Source organism: Pygoscelis adeliae, unplaced genomic scaffold (genome assembly GCF_000699105.1).
Source record: "Pygoscelis adeliae isolate BGI_AS28 unplaced genomic scaffold, ASM69910v1 Scaffold167, whole genome shotgun sequence".
NCBI classification, from domain to species: Eukaryota; Metazoa; Chordata; class Aves; order Sphenisciformes; family Spheniscidae; genus Pygoscelis; species Pygoscelis adeliae.
This window is the reverse complement of record NW_008825428.1, coordinates 2157325-2183260: the sequence shown is the minus strand read 5'-3', so window position 1 is coordinate 2183260 and position 25936 is coordinate 2157325. Positions and strand designations below refer to the sequence as shown.

The window sequence follows — 25936 nt, the reverse complement described above, 5'->3', positions numbered from 1 at the left end:
TGTAAGTGTACTTCTCCACTTGAAAATTGTCAGATAATTTTGTATGTTGCATATTTTATGTTGCTTAGCCAGCAGAATGTCTTGAAGAGGCGGAATGTTGATGTTAACTATGCTAAATTCAGGTGCAATTGTTATTCAAAAGGATCTGATATAGCATGCTGACAGTCCTATCCTGATGTGGTGAAGATCTGGCTAATACTCCTTGTTGACCTGTTGAGCAAGGACTTCCTCAAAAGCGTGAGACCAGTTCGGTTTTCATATCCATCTAGGCCTTTGCCTGTCTGATGAGGCAGCTGAAAAGAGCATCAGTTACGGTAGCAGAGCGTTGTCTGTAGCAGGGGGAGCAAAAGAACTGTTTGGAGACCACCATCCCATAAGCCATCAAACAGCTGTCAGTAGCAGCTACTTTCAGAACAAGGTTGGCTAGAACCAGTGACCTGGAGATGAAAATCTTAACATTTCATTATCCACCTGAAATTACCAGGTTGTTTTCCCTCTGAGTACTGCTCCTCTAAAGGACTGTTTAATATGAATGATATATGTAACAGCTGCAAAATATGTTGAAATGCTTCATTTAATTTCACTGCTGATAGTATTTCTGTTTATTTTGCATTGTTTTTCTGTGAAAATACCCTGAGTCAAACTTGTTCTTGCAGGGGTTTGGTGGGAATATGGGTTGTTTTCATTTTTTTTTAAGCTGTTGTTTTTTCATTGAGGTGCAGATGAGAAGGAATTGTTACCTATGGGAAAAGAAAGGGGGGGAGTTCCCCTTAAGCTTCTAGTATAAGCAATGGGATAGTTAGATTCATTAACTATTCTTAGTTTTGACCATAAATAAATGCCTTAATGTACTGTAAAATTAATACCAGAGATGCAAAATAAGCATGATATTATTAGTTTTGTTAATCACAGAAAACAAACTGGAAAGAAGAAAAACGTTTTCCCAGAAATCTGTCGTAACTACAGGAAGATTATATATGCCAAATTATCTGTGTGTATTTATGAAGTATGGCATGGGTCATTACCTTAGGTAGTGCCTGGTAACATTGAAGTTGCACAGACTTGTATCAGTTGTTGAGCTGACCTAGGTTTATTTAACTGTGGCAGTTACAAATAAATAAAAGTAGCAGGTCAGTTCCTCTTGCCCTAGGTTGTATGGGAGCATCTTTCTATTTTGACTTCTCCTTTCTCTGCCTTTTTCCCAGCCTACAAGAAAGAGGTGCAGGTGGCTAGAAGCTGTTAAATAGTTCAAAGCTTCCATATCTGTAGCTATGCAGCTGGTTCAGGTGTGGCTAGGGCTGGAAGTGACTGAAAGTTACCATCTTATTAGATACGTGGCACCAATAAAGGGAATTTTTAAGCTTTCCCAGTGGACAGTGAGTCTTTATTGCAAAACCTGCACTTTTTAAGCTATGCTGCTTAGCCCATAGACAGAATGATTATGGAGACTGAATACTGGAAATAACCTGTCTTGATCAGGACTGAGCTATAGTACAATAATAATGTAGGGAAGTTTCTGCTTCCATTATATGCGTGTATCTGCGCAATAAGTATGGATAACCAAGTCTTGGGTGTCTTAACTCTGTGATTTGACAACTGTGATGGCAACAGCAGTTGCACAAACTCAAATTTTTGCGTTAATAATCTCCTTTCTCTTTAGGTAGCTGCTGTCCTGATACCTTTTATTTTAATCCCATAGAAAAACAATGCTTTTGCCTTCTAAGATTTGCATACGTGCATGCTGCTGAAGTGAGCACCTTGCTATGGTGCGCATTCTTTCACCGTGGTTGTTGCTCTTTCTGAGGAGCAGTCGGCTTCCAACAGCTTAGGAGAAATCCATCACACCCCTAGATGAGTAAAGCATAGTGCCACTACTATGTTACCAGACAGATAACTTTCAATAAAGCTTTTATTAACGTTGTGACTTTTACTTCAACTCGACATTTGAACAGGAACAACTCATTTTTAAAGCATACGCATATTGCTGTTGGCCTGGATAGGTGGCTTGCTCTTCTGGCATAGTCTGCATTCTTGTGACGCAAAACTAATTAAAAGTATGGCTTTGAGTAGAAAATGTTGTTATATGCTGATACCTTTCAAAATATTGTATCACTTTTCTTCTTCCTGGAATTTGTGTGCTATGCTGGGCTCAGGCAAATCTGCTGTGTTTTACTTCAGCATGGCTAACCTGAAGATCGAACTCTCGAAGCTAGATAGTGAAGCCTGGCCTGGGGCACTGGATGTGGAAAAGGAAAAACTGATGTTAATCAATGAAAAAGAAGAGCTTTTAAAGGAACTGCAGTTTATCACACCACGCAAACGTACTCAAGATGAGCTAGAGCAGCTAGAAGCAGAAAGGAAGAGGCTTGAAGAAGAGCTGCTGTCTGTAAAAAGCACACCCAGTCAAGCACTTGCTGAAAGGTAAGGGGTTGTCATTTGCTAATATTAAATGCTGCTTTTCTGCAGTCTAACCTTTGTAGTCATTACAGATCCTGAACTATGCCTTGATGGGCTGTTTTCCTTCAGTAACTGTTCTATATAGATCTTAATTAAATTTGTTATTAGCCCACTGGGCAGAAACACAAAGAAGTCTCCTGTACTGTAGGAGAATGCAAACACCCTGTATGTGCTCTGCAATATCAGTTGCTCTGCGTTTGTTACCAGCATGAAAATGCCTGTGACAGATGTTAAATAACTGAGGAATGTCAACGTACCAGCAGGAGGGCAATACATCATTCACTCATTTCTGATAATAGCTGTAAACTATTTGAACTCAGGTTACAAAGATTATCTTGATTGTTAGAACATCTGAAGCCTTTCATTGTGAGTTTTATTACCTACAAAAATGCAACCAAAAGGGGAAGAAAAAAAAAGTTCAGAGGAGAAGTACAATTGTTGCAAAAGTTTCCTAACTTGCTGCTACCTAACTGGTAACCGAAGCAACTCCCACAATAAATTGTTTTAGCCAGATGCAGAGTTCGAGAAAATCAAAGGTGACTGTCACAAATAGACTTTTCATCAACTGTAAGTGGAAATAAATTTATGGGCACCTCTAGCACACATAAAATGCAATAAACACAAAATGTCATTGCATTTATCAGTGTAGTATGCCTTATTGAAGTAATACAATCAGCACTGTAAGCCTTTCCTACTTCCCTCTGCTAGGAAACGTGCTGTTGCTCCAGTTTCACTGAATGCCAGAATTCCTGTTTAGTGGCATTAGAAGTTGGGTCCCAAATTGTAGCTGAGTAGTGAGGAAATTTTTTGTTTACAAAGTACGTATGTGTGTATTAGGCATGATTTTTAAACATTTTTGTACACTTTATAATAGTTTAAACTGCATTATATTGATAATCTCAACATGTTTTAGAAGAAGGGTTATGTCCTACTGGAATGATATTTTTACAGGAGAAATTGCCTGTCTGTGTTAGTAGTATCTAGATTACCATGGATCTGTCAATAATAGAAGTCAATAATAAAATCACATTGACAAACAAATAATTTGAATCTAAGGTTCTGATAATATGCTGTTGTAAGTAATAGCTAAATCTTGACTCATGCTGTAAAATGGTAGCTGGTTTCTTAGTCTTGTGTTTTGGATTTGCTTGTTTAGTGCCAAAGAAAATTCTGCACCTGACCATTTTCCCCATATATGTCAGATGACAAACTTGGAGTACTAAGGGCAAGTCAAATTGTCTCCCACTGTCAAGAAGAAATGAAACTGCAGATTTTTTTCCATGTATAGTGACACAACTACTTGTTACAGCTTAAAATTTTTTCCCCTCTACTGTCTTCAAATTTTTTTCCCTTTGACTTTCATTCCTGAAAATGTGGAATTTTTTCTTGAGGTTACTGTAAGATTTCATGTCATACACTGCTGGTTGAGGTAGTATTTATGGTGGCTTCTGGTTTGCTTTTTTGCCATTCCAGTGAATCTCCAGTGAATTTCTACCTGCAAGTCTGATATTAAAACTGTCTCACTTGACTTCAGAGCACAAAAATTCTTTCACATTAAGCTATTTTGAGGATTATTTCTGGTGTGTCTGCTATAAACATAAAGAAAATTTTCATTTTGTAGAAGGATTCAGATGGTGAAACTTCTCCTGAAATGTTAATTTGAGAAATGGGTAGTTAATTGTATCTCATCAACCATCAGCATTTTAATTCTTGGAGATGAGGAAGATTCTCCTCTCCATTATCAGTGGAGGAGCCACACCATCTTCAAAGTGCGCATTGTTGTTGCATTACTACTTTCTTTCATGAAATTTCATGAATGCCTTAGGTTTCCAGTGTTTTCACAGGTACTGATAATGAAGCAACAGTGTAAGAAGCTATGGATTGTGTCAGAGCTTGATGCGACAAGGGTTTCTTGTTTTAGTTTGGTTTTGGGTTTTTTTATTATTTTTTTCTAAAGGGGGAGGAAACGGAAGACTTGCTCTGACTTAAAACAAAAATATTATAGCATAGCCCTGGGTTATTTTGGAGTAGGATGCTGAAATTGCCACTAGTAGATGTACTCAGAATCAATTTACAGAAGGAGGATATAAATCATAACATATCAGCTTCAATAAAGCAGAGACAGGGCATACTCTGATTGCTTTAAGAAGCCTTCCAGCAACTGTATAGAAATATCTGGATTGTGGAACTGTTGAGAACTATTTGCTGCTTTCTTGCCTCTACGTTCATGTCAAGGAGACTCCATTACTGCTTTAGTCCTTGGCAAAATCTTCTAAGTAATCACAAGTATTTAAACAGAAGCATGATTTAACTACTTGATTGTGCTGTTGTCTGCAAAACTGGCCCCTGCTCTTGTGCCTGTCGTAAACAAACATGTCTACATAAGTTCACATTGAAAGGTGAGGTATGTGCACTTAAAATTTTTAATATATTTTTTTAAGATTCTATGCCCCTCTCAGCAATGTTACAATTTAAGATCAAAACTGGAGAAAGATGTCTCACTAACACTCAAGTCGCTCCTGCAATGAGTAATAGGTTAATTTAGATAGGAGGGGTGCAAACAGGAGAGATTGAGAGAGACCCATGTCAGAATAGGTAACACGATGGTTGTTTAGGTGTTTACATGGTCTTTGGGATATTGAAGTTCCTGCTTACGCTGTAAAGAAGGAAGGTTCATTGTTTGAAACTTTTTGGGGTTGGTTGGTTTGTTTTTAATTTGGTCTGATGTAGAATTGAAAAAAATTTCCTGGAATCTCAATTTGTTGTGAGATAGTAAAATTATTTCCTGCATGTCTTGGAACTTCCAGGAGTTATTTCATCATCTAGCTTGTGTTTGTGACTTGTGACTAACATCTTTCTGAAATTTACCTACAGGTATTAATACTACTTCTTTAATTACTAGTGGATCAAATTACATCTAGGAAAGAATGTTTTTTCAGGAACTAAATTATATGGGATAAATTATATCTTATCAACCTCCTTAAGATGATAAAGGAAAACAAACTTTTGCTTGTGCTTTGGAGAAAAAAACAAACCAACCTTTTAGTTTAATAGTACAAATTCAGTGGAACAACTATAGGTGTCTGTTTTGAGGACTCCAGTCAGAGAAGTTCCTAAGCTTTTCATTTTCTTTCTTGCCTTTTGCCATTAGTAGTTGAACACATACAGCAATTTTTGTGCCTCTTCCTTGAAGATAAAATGATAGTTCACTATTGAAAAGCCACAAAAGAGCTAATGAAGAGCACTCTTGCTTTGGAAAAGCAGGATAGATTAGGCTTTAAAAGAAGGCAGAAGGCATTGATAAATAGTAAAATGGCAAGGAAGAGTGTCTGGTACCATAGATGAGCATAACTCTTGGTTTGGAAACCTGTGTGTATGTCTTCCTGACCAAAGAATGAAATACCATGTATGCTTTTAACAGTCTTGGGAGGTATTGGCAGATGAACACATTGCGGTGTAAGAGCACATGCAGCGTAGGCAGTGGAGTGGAAGTTCACACCCTGGCTGACCTCAGGGTAACTTATTCACCTTTGCATAACACAGATTTGCTCGCTGAATAAGCATGGTGTAAGCAAGTGCTTTTCATGCTTTGCTGAATTGAGGACTTAATGTCTTTTTACTGGTATCTGACACTTAAAGAGAGTGAATTCTGGGAACTCTCAAGTATTTCATTCAGTTTGCATAAGAAAGCAATGGTTGATTTTTGGTTTTTGTTCTTTGAAGTGTTGTCTGCATTTGAGTTTTAATTTATACATCCTTGAGATGCTAGAAAGGCCAAAGGAAAGGTTTCTGAGAATGAACATTGAAAATTTTTTTTTTTTTAAGAGAAGGAGGGGCGGTAATTTCTTGTCTCTCAGATTTGTTGCTTGAGAACTTGTGACATGTCAGTTGACTGAGCAAGGGCTAGAGGAGAAGATACTAATCCACAACTACAGGAGGGTGTTAGCTGAATCCACTGAGGGAAAGCAATTTATTTCGCGTTGTAAATGGAGTGATAAAAGGGAATTATAAAAGGAAAAATCACTGTAAAGTTTAGTGAATCCTTTCTGCTAGCAGCCAGCCAAAAGGAATAGGAGAGTTCCACCATTTGTGGGTTTAGAGCTAGGATGGATAACAGTGCAGGAGGCAATAAATCCTGCTTTTTCATAAAGGTGAACCTTGATAATGAGCATTACAATGCTGTGTGGCTCTGAGGTGATGACAAAGCTGTTGGGGATGTAGAAATCTTTACCAAGGACTCCTAAATATGGTCCGTCATCTCAGAACCTTGCACGTGAATGCTGTTTTGATTTACTGTGCTTTGTCTCTATATGAAGACTCTGAAGTCAGAGGGAGTGCTGTAATTTTAAACTTCCTGCAGTGCTACCCTAAGTTCTTGCATTATGAGAACTAATACTGGTATTAGTGTTATTTTTGTTTTTTTTCTGAAACTATTATTAAGTGAGGAGCCAGTCTACAGCATGGCTTTTTAAAGCTGTATTAGTGCAGATCTTATTTTCCTGAAGTTGCGGCTATTTTCCCAGTGCTCATCTGTTACTCTTTTATTGGGTGCATGTTCCCCTTGGTACAGTGTGACTGTACCGACACTCTGCTTGCTTGTACACTCCGCAGGTTTGTTACAGCGCTTAGTATTCTGCAGGTAAACTCACTCTGCTGAAGCAGTTAGGGTTTTATGATAGGACTGAGAGCTAACACAGTCTCTTGGATTTTAGTAGCTGGCAAGCAGATGAAAATATGAGGGATCTTCACTTTGTTTCTGTCTTGCCTATAAAGTATGTTAGCCTCCAGATTATTTTGTAATGCTTTCCTATAATTATATGTACCTCTCTTTCCAGATTGAAATTGGAGGAGAGAAGAAAAGAGTTGGTACAGAAACTTGAAGAAACTACGAAGTTAACTACTTATTTGCATTCACAGCTTAGGAGGTGAGACTGTACTGCGTAATGTGAAACCTGTTTTCAGCAACAGTCCAGTGGACCTGGCTGTCTAAACTTCATTCCTAGGTTTTTCTCTTAGCTGGAAGCTGAACAAAAATTGTTTAATATTTAAGTAAGAAAATGCAAGTGTAACAGCTTCAAGCATTTTGCCATCATGCAAACCTGGTGTACCTTTATAATTTCAGTAAGCACTCAAGACTGGATTGAATGGATTTTTTGCACAGTTTTCATAATTAAGCAGGCAGACGTTATTTTGCTTCAGTGTAAATAAATAAATAAATTGGGAATTCTCTAATTGGTCATATCTTCAAAATCCTGTCATTGAGGAGACCAAATGGTTTCTCAGAGTTCTGTCTAAAGTGAGTTATTAGAACTGTAGCCTTTATTCTGTATAATAACTGGAGAGGCTTAATGAGTACATGTATGCATGTAAATACTTAGGTGAATAGTTGATTCTGGTTTTATTCTTCAACACTGACTTACACTTTCTGTAGACAGAAACGTATCCTCAGCAGGATATTTTCTTTCCTGACAGTCATTGATTCAAAGTCTGACTCTGGGTTTATGAAATTCATAGTGATAACAAAATATTAATCAGTTACAGCAACTGTTAATTCAAACTCATTGCACTGATGGGAATTCTAATATTTAATGATACATGTAACTGGTCCTAGGGAAGCGTTTCTCTCACTTCTGGCCTGTGCCCTGGGCTACCAAATCATGTGTCCATTACATTTATTTAGAAAATCCTGAATTTTCTTGCATATCCCAGTTGGATACACGAATCAGACACTGCATTAATGTTTACCTATTCTCTTAGAAATCAAAATGGGGCTTTAAGAGGAAAAACGTTTTTAAGCATTCTATAAAGGTTCTCTCACAGTAAGCCATACCATCCTATTCCTGGGATCTAGGCTGGCTTAGCAATTTCAAAATGTCTTAGCCAGATCCCATAAATTGCATTTTGATTGGTGATTAGTTAGGAAAAGAGTCTTTTAAATAATTTTTAAAAGTATTCTGTGCTTGTGTGTGTGTTTAGACTTTTGGGGGTCTCTTTGTCCTTTTAAAAGCAGTTTTCTAGGCCAGTGGCAAAATGTTTAAAGTTGATAGCTCTGTTTTTGTTCAGTAAACATCTTTCAAGTGTTTAGAAGGGGCTGCCTTGAATTATTTTTCCTGATGTTTTTTCCCAGCAGAGTCCTCCTGAGCCAAGGCAGTGACAGTTTCTCTAGCCTGGCAGGGCTCCTTATCTTCTACTATTAACAGGAGAAGATTGAATAGATTAGACTAGAGTAGACTATTTCAGTTGGAAGGGACCTACAACGATCATCTAGTTCAACTGCCTGAGCAATTCAGGGATTGCACGTTATGGGCTTTGCCATGCTTAAGTAGTTGGATTTACTGTGCATGTAGAGTGTTTATTGTCTTACAGATGTGAAGCAGTTCTGCTGTAAGTTGTCTCCTTCTAGCTGCCGTCTTTCCCAGGTGCTTGGGCAGAGGGCAGGCTGCATAAATTGCTCTAGAGGTGGTAGCACTCCTCTGCTGCCATAACTTCCTTCCTGGGGTTCCCTTTCCTGTCACATTGACCCTATGAGTGCCTACACCAGGGTGGAGTGAGTCTTTGTGGGAATATAGCAGCTGAGAAGGCTGCTGTTACTGCCGGACCAGTTTGTCAAATCTGCAAGCCTTCTGAAGAAAATGGGCTTTAGGAGCAGGCTGTAAGCTGGATAAATTGCCCTGATGGGCAATTGTTCAGGTTGGGCACATTAAACCCAGTATGAGTGCTTAAAAGAAATAATGCCCCAAGCAGCATTCAGTTGTGAATTGTTGTAGTGCAGCTCCAGTCAATCTTATCTCTCCTTGTACTGTTTTGTGCTGATTTAGTTTAGTAACATCAGTGTACGTGTTTGTGCTTTCTTTGCAGCCTCTCAGCTAGTACGTTATCTGTGTCTTCAGGGAGCAGTCTGGGATCTCTGGCATCCAGCCGGGGATCTCTGAACACATCGAGCAGAGGGTCGCTAAACTCGCTTAGCTCCACGGATCTCTACTATAACCAAGGCGATCAAATAACAGATTTGGACTATCAGTATAAACTTGACTTCATATTGCAAGAAAAAAGTGGTTACATTCCTTCAGGGCCTATCACTACTATTCATGAAAATGAAGTGGTCAGTTCCCATGGGAGACTGGGTTACAGTGACTCTCCTTCAGCTGCAGACCATCCCAAATTGACTGAACCTCCCAAATCTGTGACATCACTGTCTTCCAGATCCTCGTTGTCCTCCTTGTCCCCCCCAGGCTCACCTTTGGTTTTAGAAGCTGCATTTTCAGTGTCAGCTCAAAATTCCCCTCTACATCACCTCACTACGGACTTTGAAGACTGTGACCTTTCGGGTGATTTTGCAGGCATTAGTCTCTGTGAGAACCAAATATTGTTGGACTCTGAAGCCAGAGCAGGATCTCAGATTCCTACAAATGGTAAAGATCTTAATGAAGGCATTAGGCAGCCTCTGTCTTCTCTACATGAAGGAAATTCAGGTAATAAAAAAAGCTAATGTCAAATGTATATGTTACATGAAAATTTTGAACCAACTGCTGGCTCTTGAATGGGGAGGTTCCTCATGTAACTGAACAGTATCTTGATCAGCATACATTTGCCATGGTGGGCAGTCAGTAATTCTGAGGGACGTTACATAAGTTCTAGTTTTGGGTGCAGAGAGCTATGATCACCCCAATTCCATCTACATTTTTCAATAGCTATCTGAGAAGGAAAGTTCATGTATTGCAGACTCTGTTGTGAAAAAATTACAGAAAAACCTGAAGCTGGATCTTGAAGACACGAATGCATGGTGTTCCTAGGTATTGTCAGGATGTATGGGGATAGAGCAAAAATACCCTCTGCTGGTTTTTGGTAACTTGAAATCAGGTACTTTGTTTCTCACTGAAGAATAAATTACAAACTGACATCCTCAGTAAAAGAGATTTCTGGACTTAAGAGTTAGAATTTTTATGTGTGTATGTATATCTAGTTATTTGAACCTGCTGTCACTGAAAGATCTGCAGTTCATTTTTTTTTATGTGAGTCGAGAAAGACAAGTGACCATGTGCCATGTAAGTTACAGTGAGACTCTCCCCATTTTTAACATGGATTTCATAGCTTTTAGCTTTTTATCCATCTGAGTTAGAACAAAGCTCGTAAGCTAGTCCAGGCTCCCCCTACAGTCTGCGGGTAACTTCCAAAAGGATGAGTCATCTTATCCTAAAACATACTTCCCTTTAAGGAAGATGGAATTAATGACCCTGTAAGTTATGGAGGTGTCCTTAGTAACGAGTTAACTTTAACTTTGAGATGGCTGAATTAGGTGTAATGAATTCCACTTCTAGTCTGCAGTAAAAGCCATGCAACATACTTAGTTGTCTTATATTGTCAAAGCCTTTGGCAGTCAGAACTTCAAAAATCCCAGCTGTCAAGAATTGATGGCTTGTCCTCAGTCTTAGAGTGTTGACTTTGCTGCCTTTTGATAGGGTTGACAGTATGTTGTGCTTTCTCTGCACATTTATTGACTTTTTCTAGTGTCATTCTGTGTCACTGTCTTTAAGTATGTTGCAAACCATTTGTGTGTTTACGTTACACAGTGGCTCTGTTTTCCGAAGGAAGAACTGAAGGAGCCAGATTTCCCCTAGTGCTGAGCACTGGCAGCCCTATTTGAAACCTGATCAGCACCTAGCATACCCAGTGCCACATTTTTGGGCCTGAATTGATAGTGAAGCAGCTAACTAAGGAGTTCGGGCGTCAGAATTAATACAGCCTAGCTCTAGAAAGTGCATTGTCCAGATTTGTTGCCAAGCTTGAACCCTTGTGCCTGGAGTTTGCCAGTTTTTAATAAAAGTACCTGGACATATTGATACAGACATATTTTAATGAGAAAATTGCTTTTATTTCTCTTTCTCTTTGTAACATCTGTTGGTTAATTAGATTAGCTTAGTGCAGTACTGTAGTAATTTCAATATTGACCAGAGCAATGTGGCACCAGAAGATAAATGTATGGTATACATAGCACAAGCTGGGAGTCCCCCCTCTGTTCAACTTGTGCAGAAAGAAAAAAAAGAAATTGACTGATGTCCTTATGGTCTGAAACTGTGAAATGCAAAGTGGACAAACATGGAAAGGGTTTTTGGGGGGAGGGGGTCATTTTGTCCTTTGTCTTTTCAGTATAGTGGAACACAGTAGTTATTTTGCTGTAGAGCCATATTATAAAAGATGGAAAAAATAATTAATTTTCCTGCCTGTATTTCAGCAGCATATCCTTTCCAGATTAACAACAACTTTCAGTCTGTCTGTCTTTGCAATCTGGCTGCAACTCATCCAGTCTGAGAACTGAATTTAGGATGGTTTGGAATTTGGGAACACATAGGGCTATGAGGAATCAGAATTATTTTTTTTAAATTTATGTCTTTAGGTCATTATTTTCAGAGGCATCATGTGGTTGTCTAACATTTTTGAGCTTCTTTTGACAACCTGTTATTCTGGATAGTGTCAGGGTGTCTTTTACGTCTGTAAGTAGTTATGGTTTTAAAATATAAATTCATCCTGTGATTCTTCATACTGATACTTCCTCATGTAGGGTCATGTATATGATACAAGTTAACTTTAAATCTGTATTAAGACTGCCAAAACAAGCACTCAGATTTTGAAAAGCCAGATATTAATTAATTATGCTTCAGTACCTCTAGTGTCCACAGTAAAATAGGCCTCCTGGTGAGGCTTCAGTACATTAGCAGTGAGACATAGACCTGGGGTTGGTTCCGTGTTTCTACTCCAGTTTCATTCTTGGAACTGCTGCAATGCTGAACGGGAAGGTTTTCAACAAACTCAGACGGAGGCGTAAAACCTGCATGGAAAATTTCAGCTCGCTTATTTACAAGACTACAAATCAGAATACTGCTGAATCTTAATTTGGAGGTAGACAAACATACCTGAACGCAGTATAGGTAGTGTTTTCATGTAATAGTCTGCATTGGCTTTTTAGATGCAGTGCTCACCTGCTTCTCTGTCTGTCTCTGACTTTTCTGTACAGGTGAACCGTACAGGTATTTGCTCCTCTGCACATGTCCCTGCTGTCAGAAACCAAGTTGGAATATCATGTAGCTCTTCCACAGTCAGTCTCTGTCATTGTCAAAGTCAATTTAGGCTGCTGTGGTAATTCCTAAGGGTAATCAATAAATCATGTCATCACCTTCACCCCTCACGTGGTGGGGGGGGGAAGGGAAAGTGCACTTCTTCATCAAGGAAAAAGCATTCCTACTGCCATAAATAAAAGCACAAATGCAGCAATCAATCATCTAATCTGAAGCCTTAAATTTTAAACATCTTAAGAAGATGTAAAGTCATGATTCAGGTGGGGACGATAATGCATACCAATATCCCCACCCCTTGGCAGATAAAAGTACTGCATAGGCCCTCACCTTACTATGCTGCAGAACGTGGCTTTCCGTGAATGCTGCTGCTTCACTGCATGACACTAGCGTTATGAATGCGAGTTGAAGATTAAAGCTAAGTAGTAGTTGATAGTAAAGAGACCGTAGCATAAAAAGTTTTTGATGATAGTAAACCAGAGGGGATTTTTAATTTCTAGCGGTTATATCACTGGGGAGAGGGCATCTGTCTGACTTCTGAATATTTAATAAACAGTAGGCAATCACTTTGCATGTAGCTGAAATGTTACTACGGTGCAGAATGTGAACATGGCAAATACAGGTTTAAAGATCAGGATAATGAGGGTTAATAATGAAGATAATGAAGGATAATAACTAGCTCAACAGATACGGGTGATGATAGGAGCCTGTATCTCTGGGAAGGAATAATAGTTGTACATTTTCAAGTTCATCAGTTTGGTTATATCCCTAGCCAGAATATGTGGTAACAGCAGTACAGTCTCAGAATGTTTAATGATGTGGAACAAAACTACTCTGTGATACTCCCTTAAGGGTCACCACTTTCAACCTGACAACTTTCTAAGCTATGCGCTTCTCTCTTTCTGACTATTAATCTCTTGGACTAATTTTCATTCCCCTTTCTTTTTGTAGGTGTTGACTTACCACAAAGAACAGCTAGTCACCTGCTTCAGGAGAAAACAGCTTGTGTATCTGCTGCCGTGTCTGATGAGTCTGTAGCTGGAGATAGTGGTGTATATGAAGCTTCTGTGAAACGGTATGTTTGAGAAATAATGCAAGTCTCTCCACCAAAAATCTAAATATATCTATGTCGTGGTTTAACCTCAACCGGCAACTGAGCACCACGCATAAGCAGTTACGTAATATCAGCATAAGCAGTTTATTGGTCTTGCCTTTTTTTGTAAATATTTTGTCCTTTCATATTGAAAGGAAGGCACATTTGCCAAACAGTTAAGTTTGATTGCTTTTTTAAGCTAATAAATTTGCATTAGAGTGCTTGTATAACTTGGTTGAGTAGCATTAATATGCTACCTTCTGATCCTGTTTTTTTTTCTTGCTAGAAGTTTTCCTGGGAGAAACGCTGTTTTTAAACTATACATGTTCTGCCATGTGGCTGTATTGACTCTACTTTGCATAGCAAAGAATTGCATAGCATTTTGCTTGAACATTTTCTTTTATAAAAAAGAGGATATAGGAAAGATAAGAAAATCCTCAGTTGTAATGTTGGTATGAAAATAATCCAGGTTAGGGTATAATATTCATGCTTCACCGTGGTGAACAGGATACAAGAAATGTATTTGCTGTTGTTGCTTTTTGACAAGACATAACTTCTACAGGATTCTTCATACTGTTTTCTGGCAGTGAGAACAATGAACTTCAGACTGCATAACAGAAGACTATTGCAAACTATGAGAGAAACCAAAATCTTTATTTTTTTACCCCAGTTTTGGCAAGTTGTTGACATTAAGAATTTTTTGTCCTTTTGAATATTCAGAGAGATGTTTTAGCAGGATGGTTACAAAGATGTAGATGCATGTCTCCTGTTGCCAGGCTAAATGCTTTTCTATTAGGTAGGTAAAGGTGCATTATGGTATCATAAATGGGTTTTATTGGTCTCTGATAAAATTACTCCTACTTGTCAAGTTTTTCACAAATTAAAAGGTAATAAAATAGATGAGACCAAATAAAAAAGCTGAAATACAAAAGGGATTTCTCCTGAAGTGTTAGAATGGCCATTCAATCTCATCTTAGGTCATGGACCCATATTTCACCCTGAAGTCTGAATCCTAGTATTAGTTTCCTCCATGTGTTCAGTTAGACCTAATGCAACTTCTTAGGCTGAAATAAACTCCTATCTATTAAAAGCTTAGCCTTCACTTGACTGAGTGGCTGTGACTGTGTATTTTGGTTCAATAACCATTGTTGTCTTTTCATTTTGTTTCAATTCTGAGCCACTGTGATCAAAGCTTACTGTCTGCTCCAGTTATAAGTGCAGTGGATAGAAATGAGCAGACATTGGACCCAAAAGCTGTGGATGTGCTGTGGAGCAAGTCTTTAGCTGTCCTCTCCAATGACTGCAAGTGGTAGGATAGGTGGAAAACAGAACAAATTCCTGTCTTCTTCCTGTTGTTACTCAGGAAAAGAGGAAAGACGACAGCTGCATCCCCTAAGTCTATGTACAAAAGGAAACTGTTGCCATTTGTGCAAACTAAGATTTGCAGACACTAGTTATTCCGTGATGGCTCCAGGTGTGCATGCTCTTAATTCTTGCTGAATAGGAAGTAGTGAAGAGGTAATGAGTGTCTCTCTGTGAGATGCTTATGTTTAGTAGAAGTGTCTTTATGAGCATTGTGTATGCAATGACTTACAGTTTGTCAGTGTGCTCCTGAAGTTACAGTACATTGATTTCTGCTGTATAGACCCGTCCTTTGTATTGAGTAATTTGAGGCAGGGGAGGAAATAAATGCACTCTATCAAATTAGCCATCAGCCAGGAAATGAATAGTAAAAAGGAAACCTCTAAATGTACAGTCTTAAAATTAATGCTGTCATGTCTTGATAAGGTGTGGGATGTCTGTGTCATTCTCCACATTTCCTATCTTGACATCTTCTATCTTGATCTTGTTTATTGATCTCAACAGTCTAGTTTTAAAAATCAAACACACTAATACCACAGCCTCACTCAAACCTCCCAGAAAATGACTGGAAATTGTGTTGCCGTATGGATTCTCTGTAATTCCATTCAGTGCTGGAGTTGCTCTTCAGCTGCAAGACTTGAGTCCCTTTGGTTCTTTGAATGCTTCTGAAAACAGGCTCAGAGGAAAGATGCTTCTTGTTTGCACAGAAACCTCTCTATTTTACAGAGCTCCTGCTTTTCAAATATTCTCCAAAGCAGTATTTCATATCCAGTTTATGGGTGCTCTGACGTTTATCACAAATTTTAATTTCCAATTTTGTATTCAGGGGTATAAAGAAGTACTGAGTATGTATAGGTAAATGTCATGAGTTTTTCTCTTGCCTGTTAGTCTGGCCTGCTTCAGTAATCAGTGTAAGGCCTTTCTGACTCATTACTGGAGTTGTCAAACTGTTCACGCAGCGACTGTCCCTAAAACAGGCATTGCTGTTGTGTAGGCTCTGAAATTCTCATTTGGAGTGCATGCTGTAATTAAATCAGCCTGTTTAGGAGAATGTATATATGTTCTGTGTATGCATACCTTAATTACTGCTGAAAGCTAACTATAATTTTCCTAAATTTGAGTATTTGCCTGTTTGCCCTAGACCAAATGAAACTGAGGACATTGTATATAGTGAAGATGATGCAACAACTCTAGAGGCTGCCCAGGTACAAATAGGACTCAGGTAAGTGACCAGCAAAGGGAATATTTCTGTTCATACATAAATGCGAATAGTAAACTTCCCTCATGTTGTCCTTTCTTTAACAGATACGACCACAGCAATTCAAGTTTTGTGATAATCATAGTACGGCTCAGAAATCTTCCAGTGTTTTCTGTCCCCCTTCACTCTAAAGTGTAAGTCAAACAATCACTGAGCAGTAGTGTTGAAATATGAGAGTATAATAATAACTTGTTCAAATTCTCCAAAGGAGTGGATTGATTTACTGCTTAACAGCACTAAAATATGTATAAAACTTTTCAAACTGTAGTAGTACTTAGCTTTAACATATTCCAGCAATGCTGCAAGAAAAAGACGTTACCAGGAAATTTGCACGTTCCACTGAAGTGGGACAAAAAGCATTGTGGAACAAAATCACATTCTGTAGATTTGTGAGTGCAGAGCAGCTATTCTGTAGTTACTAAAAACATTCTTTTGATACTTTGCCATTCTTTCAGCTCAGAATGTTGTCTTTTTACTTTTATGTGGCATTTTGATGTAAAATGATGTTAAAATAGTATGTGTCTTTTAAGTGAGCTTTTAAAGGTAAGGGGTAATTTGATAAATTGCAAGTGGACAAGCACAGCCGCGTTGAGATACAGCTTCCCTAACAACTGGAGCTTGGAGGTCTGCTAAGAATTAGTTCTTGTATTGAATTGGACAGGAAAGATCTAAAAGTAATTACAGTGGAAATCATATGTAGGAAATGAACAAAAATGCCTGAATAAGAAAATGTTACCACTGAGATTCTAATCCAAAACTCTCATCTGTACAAATAAGAACAGCTTGCCTTGGCTCCTTGGGGACACTTGTACTTCAGTGAGCTTTTTTACAGACTGGAAAGCTATCTTAAACTGTTGAGAAGCTTAATAAGATTAGAGTAGAACATAATCAATCCTTGGAAAAATTGTTTTTCTTGCGGTTCCCTTCCCCCGTCCCCCATCACCTTGAGTTTAATTGGCAGATCAATATTCCACTGAATATGGAAAGGATGTATAGGGACACAGGCCTGGGTGCTTGTTGGATTTTTCTGTTTGGTTTTGTTTGTTTTTAATAACAAATGGTTGTCTGCTACCATCCTTCCTTCTCCGACCTCCATCTTTCCCCTGCTGACCTTCCAAGTCCACTAGCATTTAGTACAAGAATATAGAAAAACTAGAGAAGAATAAATTGACACAGCTGAGAGGAAAAGTAGATAATGTAGAATATAGAAAGAATGTCAACAAAATGTTCAGTAAGATAAAGTTAGGTCATAGCTGGCATCTTTTTAGGAATTAAAGTATGAAGTTGTAATTAGTAGTCAAGCGTCATTAGTGCAGAAGTCCAGACCTGCTGCTGCTGCTAAAAAGATCTAATGAAACTCAAGCTGCCCAAAACAAGGAGGAAGAAAGGACAGGGTAAAGGAAGGACCTTGCAAATAGCATTTTTTCTGTCACTTGCCATTGTGTGCATATATGTATATACTGTACAGATACGTACAATGATAAAAATTGGGTCTGGAAAATGATGCTATGTTATAACTGTATTTTCTAGAACATAAGATTGGATAGGTTAGTTCTTTATTGAACCTTTACATGCAGAGGAATAGATTTGACATGAGGTCTTACTGATACCTGTTTCCACGCTGTTTGTAAAAGCTGTTCACTTTTAGAGTAGGTAGAGCCTAGCTGAATACTTATTATTTGGGTCAGGATCATTTTTTTTATCAGTTGAGAAGTCATAGGTTTGTCACAGCAAAATCTGAGGCATTGGTTGACTTTTTAACTTTTTTAATTAAAATGAAAGTAAGCAGTCTTGTAAAACAAAACCAGTGAGCAATTTATCTTTTACTTCTCTGTTTACCCCTCATTCTGGCCTGATGCCAATGAATTGGCTAACAATTATTAAAAGAAAGCTCCAATGAACCACCTTTTAAACATACTTTTAATATACTTTATCTTCTATTCCTACCTCTTTTCAAAATGTTTCCTAATTGCTTAATCTATTAAAATGGCTGTTTTCAGTAGACCATGCAAATTGCTCACCTACATTACGTGAATACGGCAGCAGCATTACTGGAATTACATTACGCTACCACTTAACTTTGGGATTGGTTTGTCAAAATGCTGGATACCTGCTATCCAGTCTATACACATGAACCAAACAACTTAGATCTTACTCTATCCCAAGAAGCTTGGCATAACTGGGGAATAAAGGCTATGCCCAAATTCAAATAACAAAATCAAATTTCTCACAGACCTAATTTCTTTTGGTTTAATTAATGTGAAACTAAGTTTTTAATAATAATAACAGTATGTACAAAGTCATTACCAGAAAATATAGCAATAGTACTATAAATTTTGGGAGAAAAGTTTTTTCCAGAATAGTTTTCTTTGGCCCACTTTTTCTCCTTGCTTTAGCTAGCTTCATTGCATTCTATTCTACAGTGAATGTCAATTCTATTGAAAGCCAATACTAGAAATAGGCTAATGCATAGGCACAGAAAAGATGTAAAACAATTACTGTGCTCATTCATGTGTATGAGAAGCTGTGCAGTAGGTAAATAACATGTACAAATTGCATTAGGAATGTCTTTATCAAGCTACTGCTAAAGCAAGACCTGCAAGTTAGCAAGTATTACCTTTATCCACATAATATCCATTGATATTTGTTCTATAATGAATGCAGCTGCGTAACAATTTCAAGTTATTCCCCATGCTTAAGTTTAGGCTTGCAAGATGCATTCTTCTAAGTCTCACTTAATATATTATGAATTGATCTTAAGCAGCTATGGGCCCAGCTATTTTCTTCCTCATTTTCCTTAGTTTTCTGGTTTCTTTGGAGGTTTGGTTTTGTTTCTTTCTTTAAAAGATTAAAAGGCTTCACTGCTTTTCAGTGCTGCTCACATCGTTCTAAGAGTTTAATTTTTACATCCACCCAAATTTTTCTCATGTTTTTAGTTAACATTAAGATCATGTTTCCTCCCATCTGTGACATGATCCTCAGTGTTCACAGTACTAAACCAGAGGATAAATTTGGATAGAGACAGAAATAGCTACCTCTCTCGCTACTACCTTACGAGGCACAGAAATTCCTTTTTGGGCAATGTTTGTGCAAGGGGCAGGAGGAGTTTCTCACTCCTCTTTTTCACCTCTTTTCCCATTCCACCTCTGATTTGTTGTTGTTTCTTTTTTCTTGCTATGCAGTCCTTTAGTCGATGGGGTCAACTTCTATCATGCGTCAACCAGCAAGTGCTAGTTTAAATACAGGTAAAGATTTTGTTTTGTTTCCGGCAGGTATATTAGAGTAGCAGTACTTCCATCCTCAACTGATATCAGCTGTCTGTTCCGCACAAAAGTTCATCCTGCCATGGAAACCATTTTATTCAATGAGATATTCAGAGTAGCCATTTCCCAAGTAACACTGCTACAGAAGACGCTGAGAGTAGATGTTTGTGCTGTCAGTAGAAGTCGTCGGGAAGAATGCTTGGTATGCAGTTTTATTTCTGGCTTTTTTTGGCATGCATTTGTTTATAGCGTCCCCTCTTATTTTGATGGTCAAGGCTGCTAAAATTCCACAGTACTTAGAAACAAACTCTGAAGCATAACTTGGTTGTTGCTATAGTACTTAAAATACTACCTTTCTCTGAAATTCCTGATACAGAATCTAACCCTGGATGGAAGTTTTAGGAGGTGTGTTGATAATTCTAACACTGCATTACCTTAACCTTTTAATTACAGATTGATATTCCATCTTTGCAGTTTTATACATAAAAAACCCTCATAAACTTCATTGCACCATTACTCTAACACTAGATTTTAAAGTAAAAGCTAAATAAGAGCCACAGTATGTCCAAAAAAAAAAAAGCGAACCCTCATTATCGCAGCTTGTCACAAAGAACAAACTAAATTACATTTTTGCATGTTATTGTAGATTATATGATGTACACCTTTTTAGTCTTTATGATCTGTAGAAATAATAAAAAGCCATGACATTCATAGACCAGCCTATTGGAAACTGAAACTTTTAAAATTTTGTTGTTAATTGTGGTCATCGCCCAATTAGTGATGCTTCATTTACTTTCAGATTGTTTTTGCATGGTCTGGTACAACTCAGTTTGGTTTTTCACCATGACTTAGTACCACAGTGAGATTCTCAGTTACAACACGCTGTAAGAGATGCTGGAATCTGGTGGAGTTCATCAGCCCCGACTACTGGGAACAGCCTCTCACTTTCAAAAACATAGAAGTTAACTTAATTCCTGGAAAATGCGTTGGCCTTTTTCAGTGTGTAAGAGGCTTCCCTTCAGGTAAGGGAAGGGCAGCAGAACAAAAATGCAACAGAATGCAGGATACAAAGGTGAAGAAAAAAACCCAACAACAACAAAAACCCACCAAAAACATAAGGGTTAATCTCAAGATCAAAAGAAAGAGTTGGGAGTACCACCCCCAGCAGAAAGACCCGGGCAACGTGACCAGAGTTTTGGCAAGAGCTATGTATGCAGCCCAGTAGCTGTGAAGTTGATTTGCTTTGCCAAAGAACAAAGGACTTTAATCTCCAAGGCACAGCCCAAACACAAGTACTTCATAAGTTTCCCCAGAGTGCCAACTCAGTGGATGTCACTGCTTGTCCAAATGAAAGGGTTTCTTAATCTCTTTTACTGTCTTTTCATCTGCTTCTTCACTCGTTAGAGCAAACAAGGTCATCCGTTATTGTTTGCTGTATTGATGATTTTTGTGGTGGAACAACTGAAAAATTGACTGAAACTTGCTGCTCCATGGATTGATGCTGCAGGTTTCACTGACAGAGTTTTTCATTATTGAACGCTATAGAAAGCAGACGTGTGCATTACGGTGATATAGAGGGTTTTATGTGTGTGCATGTGGGGAGAAATTCTGCAGACGGAAATAAAAAGATGGCAAAATGGACAACATGAAGGACCTTTCCATGTACTTCTATTTGTTTAAGTAGAAGTGGAGGGAAATAGAAAACTGTGCGGTTAAAAAGGGAATTAAGAGTCATGTCAAATTTGTGCTGCCTATTTCACATGATAAATACTGTAGAATTTATTTTCAGCTGTCTTCCAGGAAAAAAAAAACAAATTTAAACAATTTTCTTCCCCTTTCTTATTTTGTGCAGGCTGGGACTCAGATCAGTCTGGCAGATTTATTGTTTTCTGATGAGACTTGTACTCCGTGGTACAACCTGTTGCCTTGCAAGCAAATTCCTGGCAAAAAAAACAAGGAACAAAACGAAGAATCCATGTTTCTGTTAAGCAAGCAGTCATCGGACTCATTGGACTTGGTGAGCAATGTGTTGGCTGTTACTGTAATAGCAAGAGAAAAGCCATAGACTCTAATTGTGCTGTTGCATAGTGGTTACTTGAATACGTGAATTGTCGTCCCCTGGAGGTCCAAGGCCCTGTTGTCTTGCAGGCACTTTTGTCAATAGTGACTTTGTGCGTGAGTAGGTCCTATATGGGGTTTCAGACTTGTTAGCAAGTGTGGATAGGGCTGGTGCTTCTTAGTGGGATACAAAATTGCACGCCAGTTTGAAACACTTCAGTTGTGTTTCATTTTAAAAAGAATATTATTGAAGAGCTTCCTTAAGTTTACCATTGACTTTTCATATGTGCACGTTTAAAAATTGGTATTTATTAATTATATGAATTTGCATACTTAAAGCCATTGCACTGAAAATGCTGTTTATGCAAAACATATACTAATTCTTCTGGTTAAATAAGCTTTTCTGCTTTAATATCTCCTTAAGAGAACTACATTAAAAAATGTAACTTTTAAGAACCACCTTTTTTTACCTAGGGTTATTACATGTATGAGAGGGAAAGGGAGATGAGACATTAAAGGATGACAGGAGCATATTTGATTGCATTAACCTTTTTTCAAACAATCTATTTTTGACTGAGATTTACTCTGTATAAAAGCAATCAGTTAACGTGCTACACACTGACAATTCAACCCCCTTATACTTATGATCTGAGTCATGTTTTTGCTGGCATCAGGGAGCAGCAGGGTAACGCAGCTCTTGCAAGAGTTGTCATGTTTTTACCTATGTTATGTATCACTCAGTTCTGGTTTCATCTTCTCTTTCCTTGTGAGGAGGATGCTGTGTCAGCTCTGCTGGAGAGGACATCTGCTGAGCTGGAAGCAGTAGAACAAGAGCTGGCTGAAGACGACGATGAGGAGGAGGAGGAACAGGAGCAAAGGGGCTCTGAGGAAGACTGGTAAAGCCAGCCACTTTTTCTCCCTCACTGCTCATGCCTGAATGATTCTGCTCATTCCTCTTATTCTTAGACAAATGAAAGGGCTGTACTTTTGGAGGAGATCATAGAGTAGTTTGGGTTGGAATGGACCTCTAAAGATTATCTAGTACAGCCCCCCTGCCATGGGCAGGAACATCTTTCACTGGGCCAGGTTGCTCAAAGCCCCATCCAACCTGACCTTGAACGCTTCCAATGATGGGGCATCCACAACTTCTCTGGGCAACCTGTTACAGTGTCTCACCACCACTGGAAATGGGGTAAAGTCTCATTCTCTTTTGTGGTCAATTCATTCACCGTCTTTCAGGTTTACAGTGTCTTGGCTGCTCTGTTAACTCCTACTGCTGATGCTCCTCCATTCCATGTACATCTTCCTGTGAAACCACCTGGGGAGTCTAAGCCACTGGAGGTGTACTAGAATGTCTCATATCAAATATTAGTTGCATTAACTATAATAAACAACTAGTAGGATTTGAAAAGAGAGCTGCTGTCTGACAAAGTCAGTGTGTGTGTGTGTGCGCGCTTCCATTGATGGTCTTGTTTTTGAAGAAGTTGTGAGCTTTCCCAAGAAACAGATTTCTTGCAAATTTGCTATGTTGAGTTCTGTTCCTGTGCAATTTCTTAGCTGCAGTGTAGAAATAAATACACGCTGTATTGTGGGGGAAGGGGAGACTCGCTCATTTGATTTATTAATTTATTGCAACGAAAATCCTTCAACGTTATCAACTTACAGCTATTGAATGTAGCGCGGTGTTGTCATAATGATCTTGAAGGTGAACTGTAGTAGAGCTTGCTGGGTTTTATTGGAGTATATAATGAAATTTGCCTTCACGTTAAATTAATGGAAGTATTTGGGCGATACTCTTGTTTTCCCTGTCAGGAAAATGCATACATTATACATGGGTGAACACCTAGGCCTTCTGATACCTTTCTCTGGTGGTCTTTTTCAGTTTGAGAATAAGCCTGGGCTACTTCCGTTCGTACAGGTTAGAAATGCTCGCAGAAGCCTCTGATGAAATTGTGGATGAAGAGGAGGACGGCATTAAGCTGGCAGTAGAAGGCAACTGTACTGATGACATGGGGTTGCTCATTGATTCACCAGAAACAAATGAAGACAAGGACAGAGAGAACAGTGATGAGGCTCGTGAAAGCCAGGAAGCTGTAATACTAACACTGGTGAATATCTGAAAATATGCATTCCTACAGTATCTTACTGTGTCTGAAGATCTATTTCTGAGCAGTTAACGTAGAAGTCTGCTGCATCTGAGCATTTACAACTTGATGTGGCCTTTGCTGTAGCGCTTGTCAGTGTGTACTTTTAACGAAATTGGTGTGGTCACTTCTGAACTATGAAGAGGGCATTTAACAGACATGCTAGGCAGAACTTTAGAGTCAAAGACAATTAACTAAAAATGTCTGTCTTCACTTTTTTTGTTGCATAGGGAGAATAGTCAAAATACAAGTGCAGTTCAGTAGCTTCAACTTGTGCATATTTAAAATATTTCTGCACATCTGTTTCATTGTTTTCTTTTTTTTTCTGATTCATTTGATAAACAGCGGGAAAGAGAACAGGGGTCGAGATCTTTAAACCAATGAGGGGATGTCCTTATTTCTTCCCTTTATTTTAGGGTGTAAATACAAAAACTGGCTTAGCAGAGAAGAGGAGGAAAGATTAATGAACAGAAAACTCAAAAATGTGTATTAAACTGTGTACTATTGAACTATCCCCACACTGCACGTAACAAATTCTAATTCCATGTTCTTGTTAACTGTTCACTTTAAATTATATTCCACCTTTCTGAAAGCACTTTTAGTAAATCTTTAGTAAACATATGCCTGATGTGGTAGCACGTACTCTAGAAATAAAATTTTTAGAACACCTTTCTGCATCTTAATGAAAACACTGTTGCACGCATTAAGCTCACAGGTTCTGTAAAATAGCAAAGGTAAAAAGGCAAAGAATGAAATCTTGCTCCTTCAAGTTTATGACAATACAGAAGTTCAACACCTCAGTGGACTTGCTGGAAACTGTGATTACCTTCCAATTTATGTGGCAAGATGCCAAATGAGCTAAGGCCATGGTATTAAAAGGACTAACAGTCTGCTGGGTAGCAAGCAAATACAGATCAAAGCCCTAACTCGGCAAGGGGAGACATCAAGGGCAACATCTGAAGGTTAGGCGCACTCACAAGTGTTTTGCTCAGCCTGGGCTGGACGGACCTGGACAGTGAATGAAGAACATAGCAGACCTCATAGTAAAGCCAGCCACAGAGTAGATCTTCATGTGCCAGATCCTCTCAGGGTTGCAGTTGTGTGATTTAGGTCATTGTATTTATCACATGCACATTGAAAACCACGAACCTCATTAAATTACCTGAGTTGAAGGAAATGCCCCAGTGCACATCAGTAACACCCGATGTGCCAGCTGCTGCAGTGCTTGTTCTAGCCAGGCTGTCAAGATGATTGCTGCAGGTAAGCACGGGCTGCGCCACCTATGGGGATGTTGGCACCTGAGGCTCCCTGTGGCACGTGTGGGGCAACTGTAGTAGGCAGCAGGCCCTTCTGAGGGAGAGCAGCTAGCAGTGTCTTTTCCCTGGGTTCACGAGGCTGGTGCAACTCTGCAGATTGCCATAAAGCAACCCCGCTGCTGGGGTTTGGGGGACATACGACAGTATGTCTGGAAGAACCTGGGCAATGTAACTTTCCCAGCTGCCCGTTTCAGCGTGCATATGCACCGTCTTTAGCATGGCAGAACCTTGCTGTTCTGCAAATGCAGAACAAATACGTATAAATATAAATGCGCGATGATAATAATAATAATGTCTGCAAATGGCACAGCAAAACACTTGTTGCGCCATGGTTGCATCAGACCCAGGGCAGCAAAGGCCTTTCTGCAAAAGCTTTGGTTTTGCTGGATACAAGGAGTACCTTCAAAGACTCCCCACACACTGTTAAGCATTTTGGGAATTTTGTGTTTCTTTACTTAGCATAGCTTCTCTGTATGTGCAAGATGCTTTTCGCTGCTGGTCTTTTTCCATATGCCTCAAGGTAACAAGAACGCTTGTAAAATCGAAAGGCACAAAAACTATGTAGTGGCATGTGTCTGGATATAGCAGTTCTTACAAACTAAATTCCTTTTCATAGGTTGATAAAGAGACTAACACTGAGGAATCGGTTAATGAGAACGCAACGGTCCGACCCAAGGACAGAGCCAGCTGGAGCTCAAGACAGCGTCCTTTTGTCAGGAACAGCATGATAGTGCGCTCACAAACCTTCTCTCCAGGCGAGCGGAACCAATACATCTGTAGGGTAAGAGGAAAAACACTTGGAGTGAAGAGCTATTAGCTAGAGAGTCACTTAACTTCTTGGGAATGATGCATTAATGACAGTGAGTCATGTACCAATTTTCCCTGCAAGAGGCAGAGCCTGTGCTTTCTTTAGAT

General features: G+C 38.8%; 1 protein-coding gene across 1 annotated transcript in view; it reads left to right on the top strand.

Annotated features, from left to right (window-relative positions):
* WWC2 (WW and C2 domain containing 2) overlaps window positions 1-25936 on the top strand; it is a 65175-nt gene that overhangs the window by 27537 nt on the left and 11702 nt on the right. The window contains 13 exon segments of the mRNA XM_009330684.1: window positions 2179-2421; window positions 7293-7382; window positions 9316-9929; window positions 13479-13602; window positions 16124-16204; window positions 16288-16374; window positions 19513-19705; window positions 21356-21520; window positions 22336-22457; window positions 23480-23625; window positions 24953-24995; window positions 25332-25341; window positions 25638-25802. Coding sequence (XP_009328959.1) covers window positions 2179-2421; window positions 7293-7382; window positions 9316-9929; window positions 13479-13602; window positions 16124-16204; window positions 16288-16374; window positions 19513-19705; window positions 21356-21520; window positions 22336-22457; window positions 23480-23625; window positions 24953-24995; window positions 25332-25341; window positions 25638-25802 — 2083 coding nt within the window.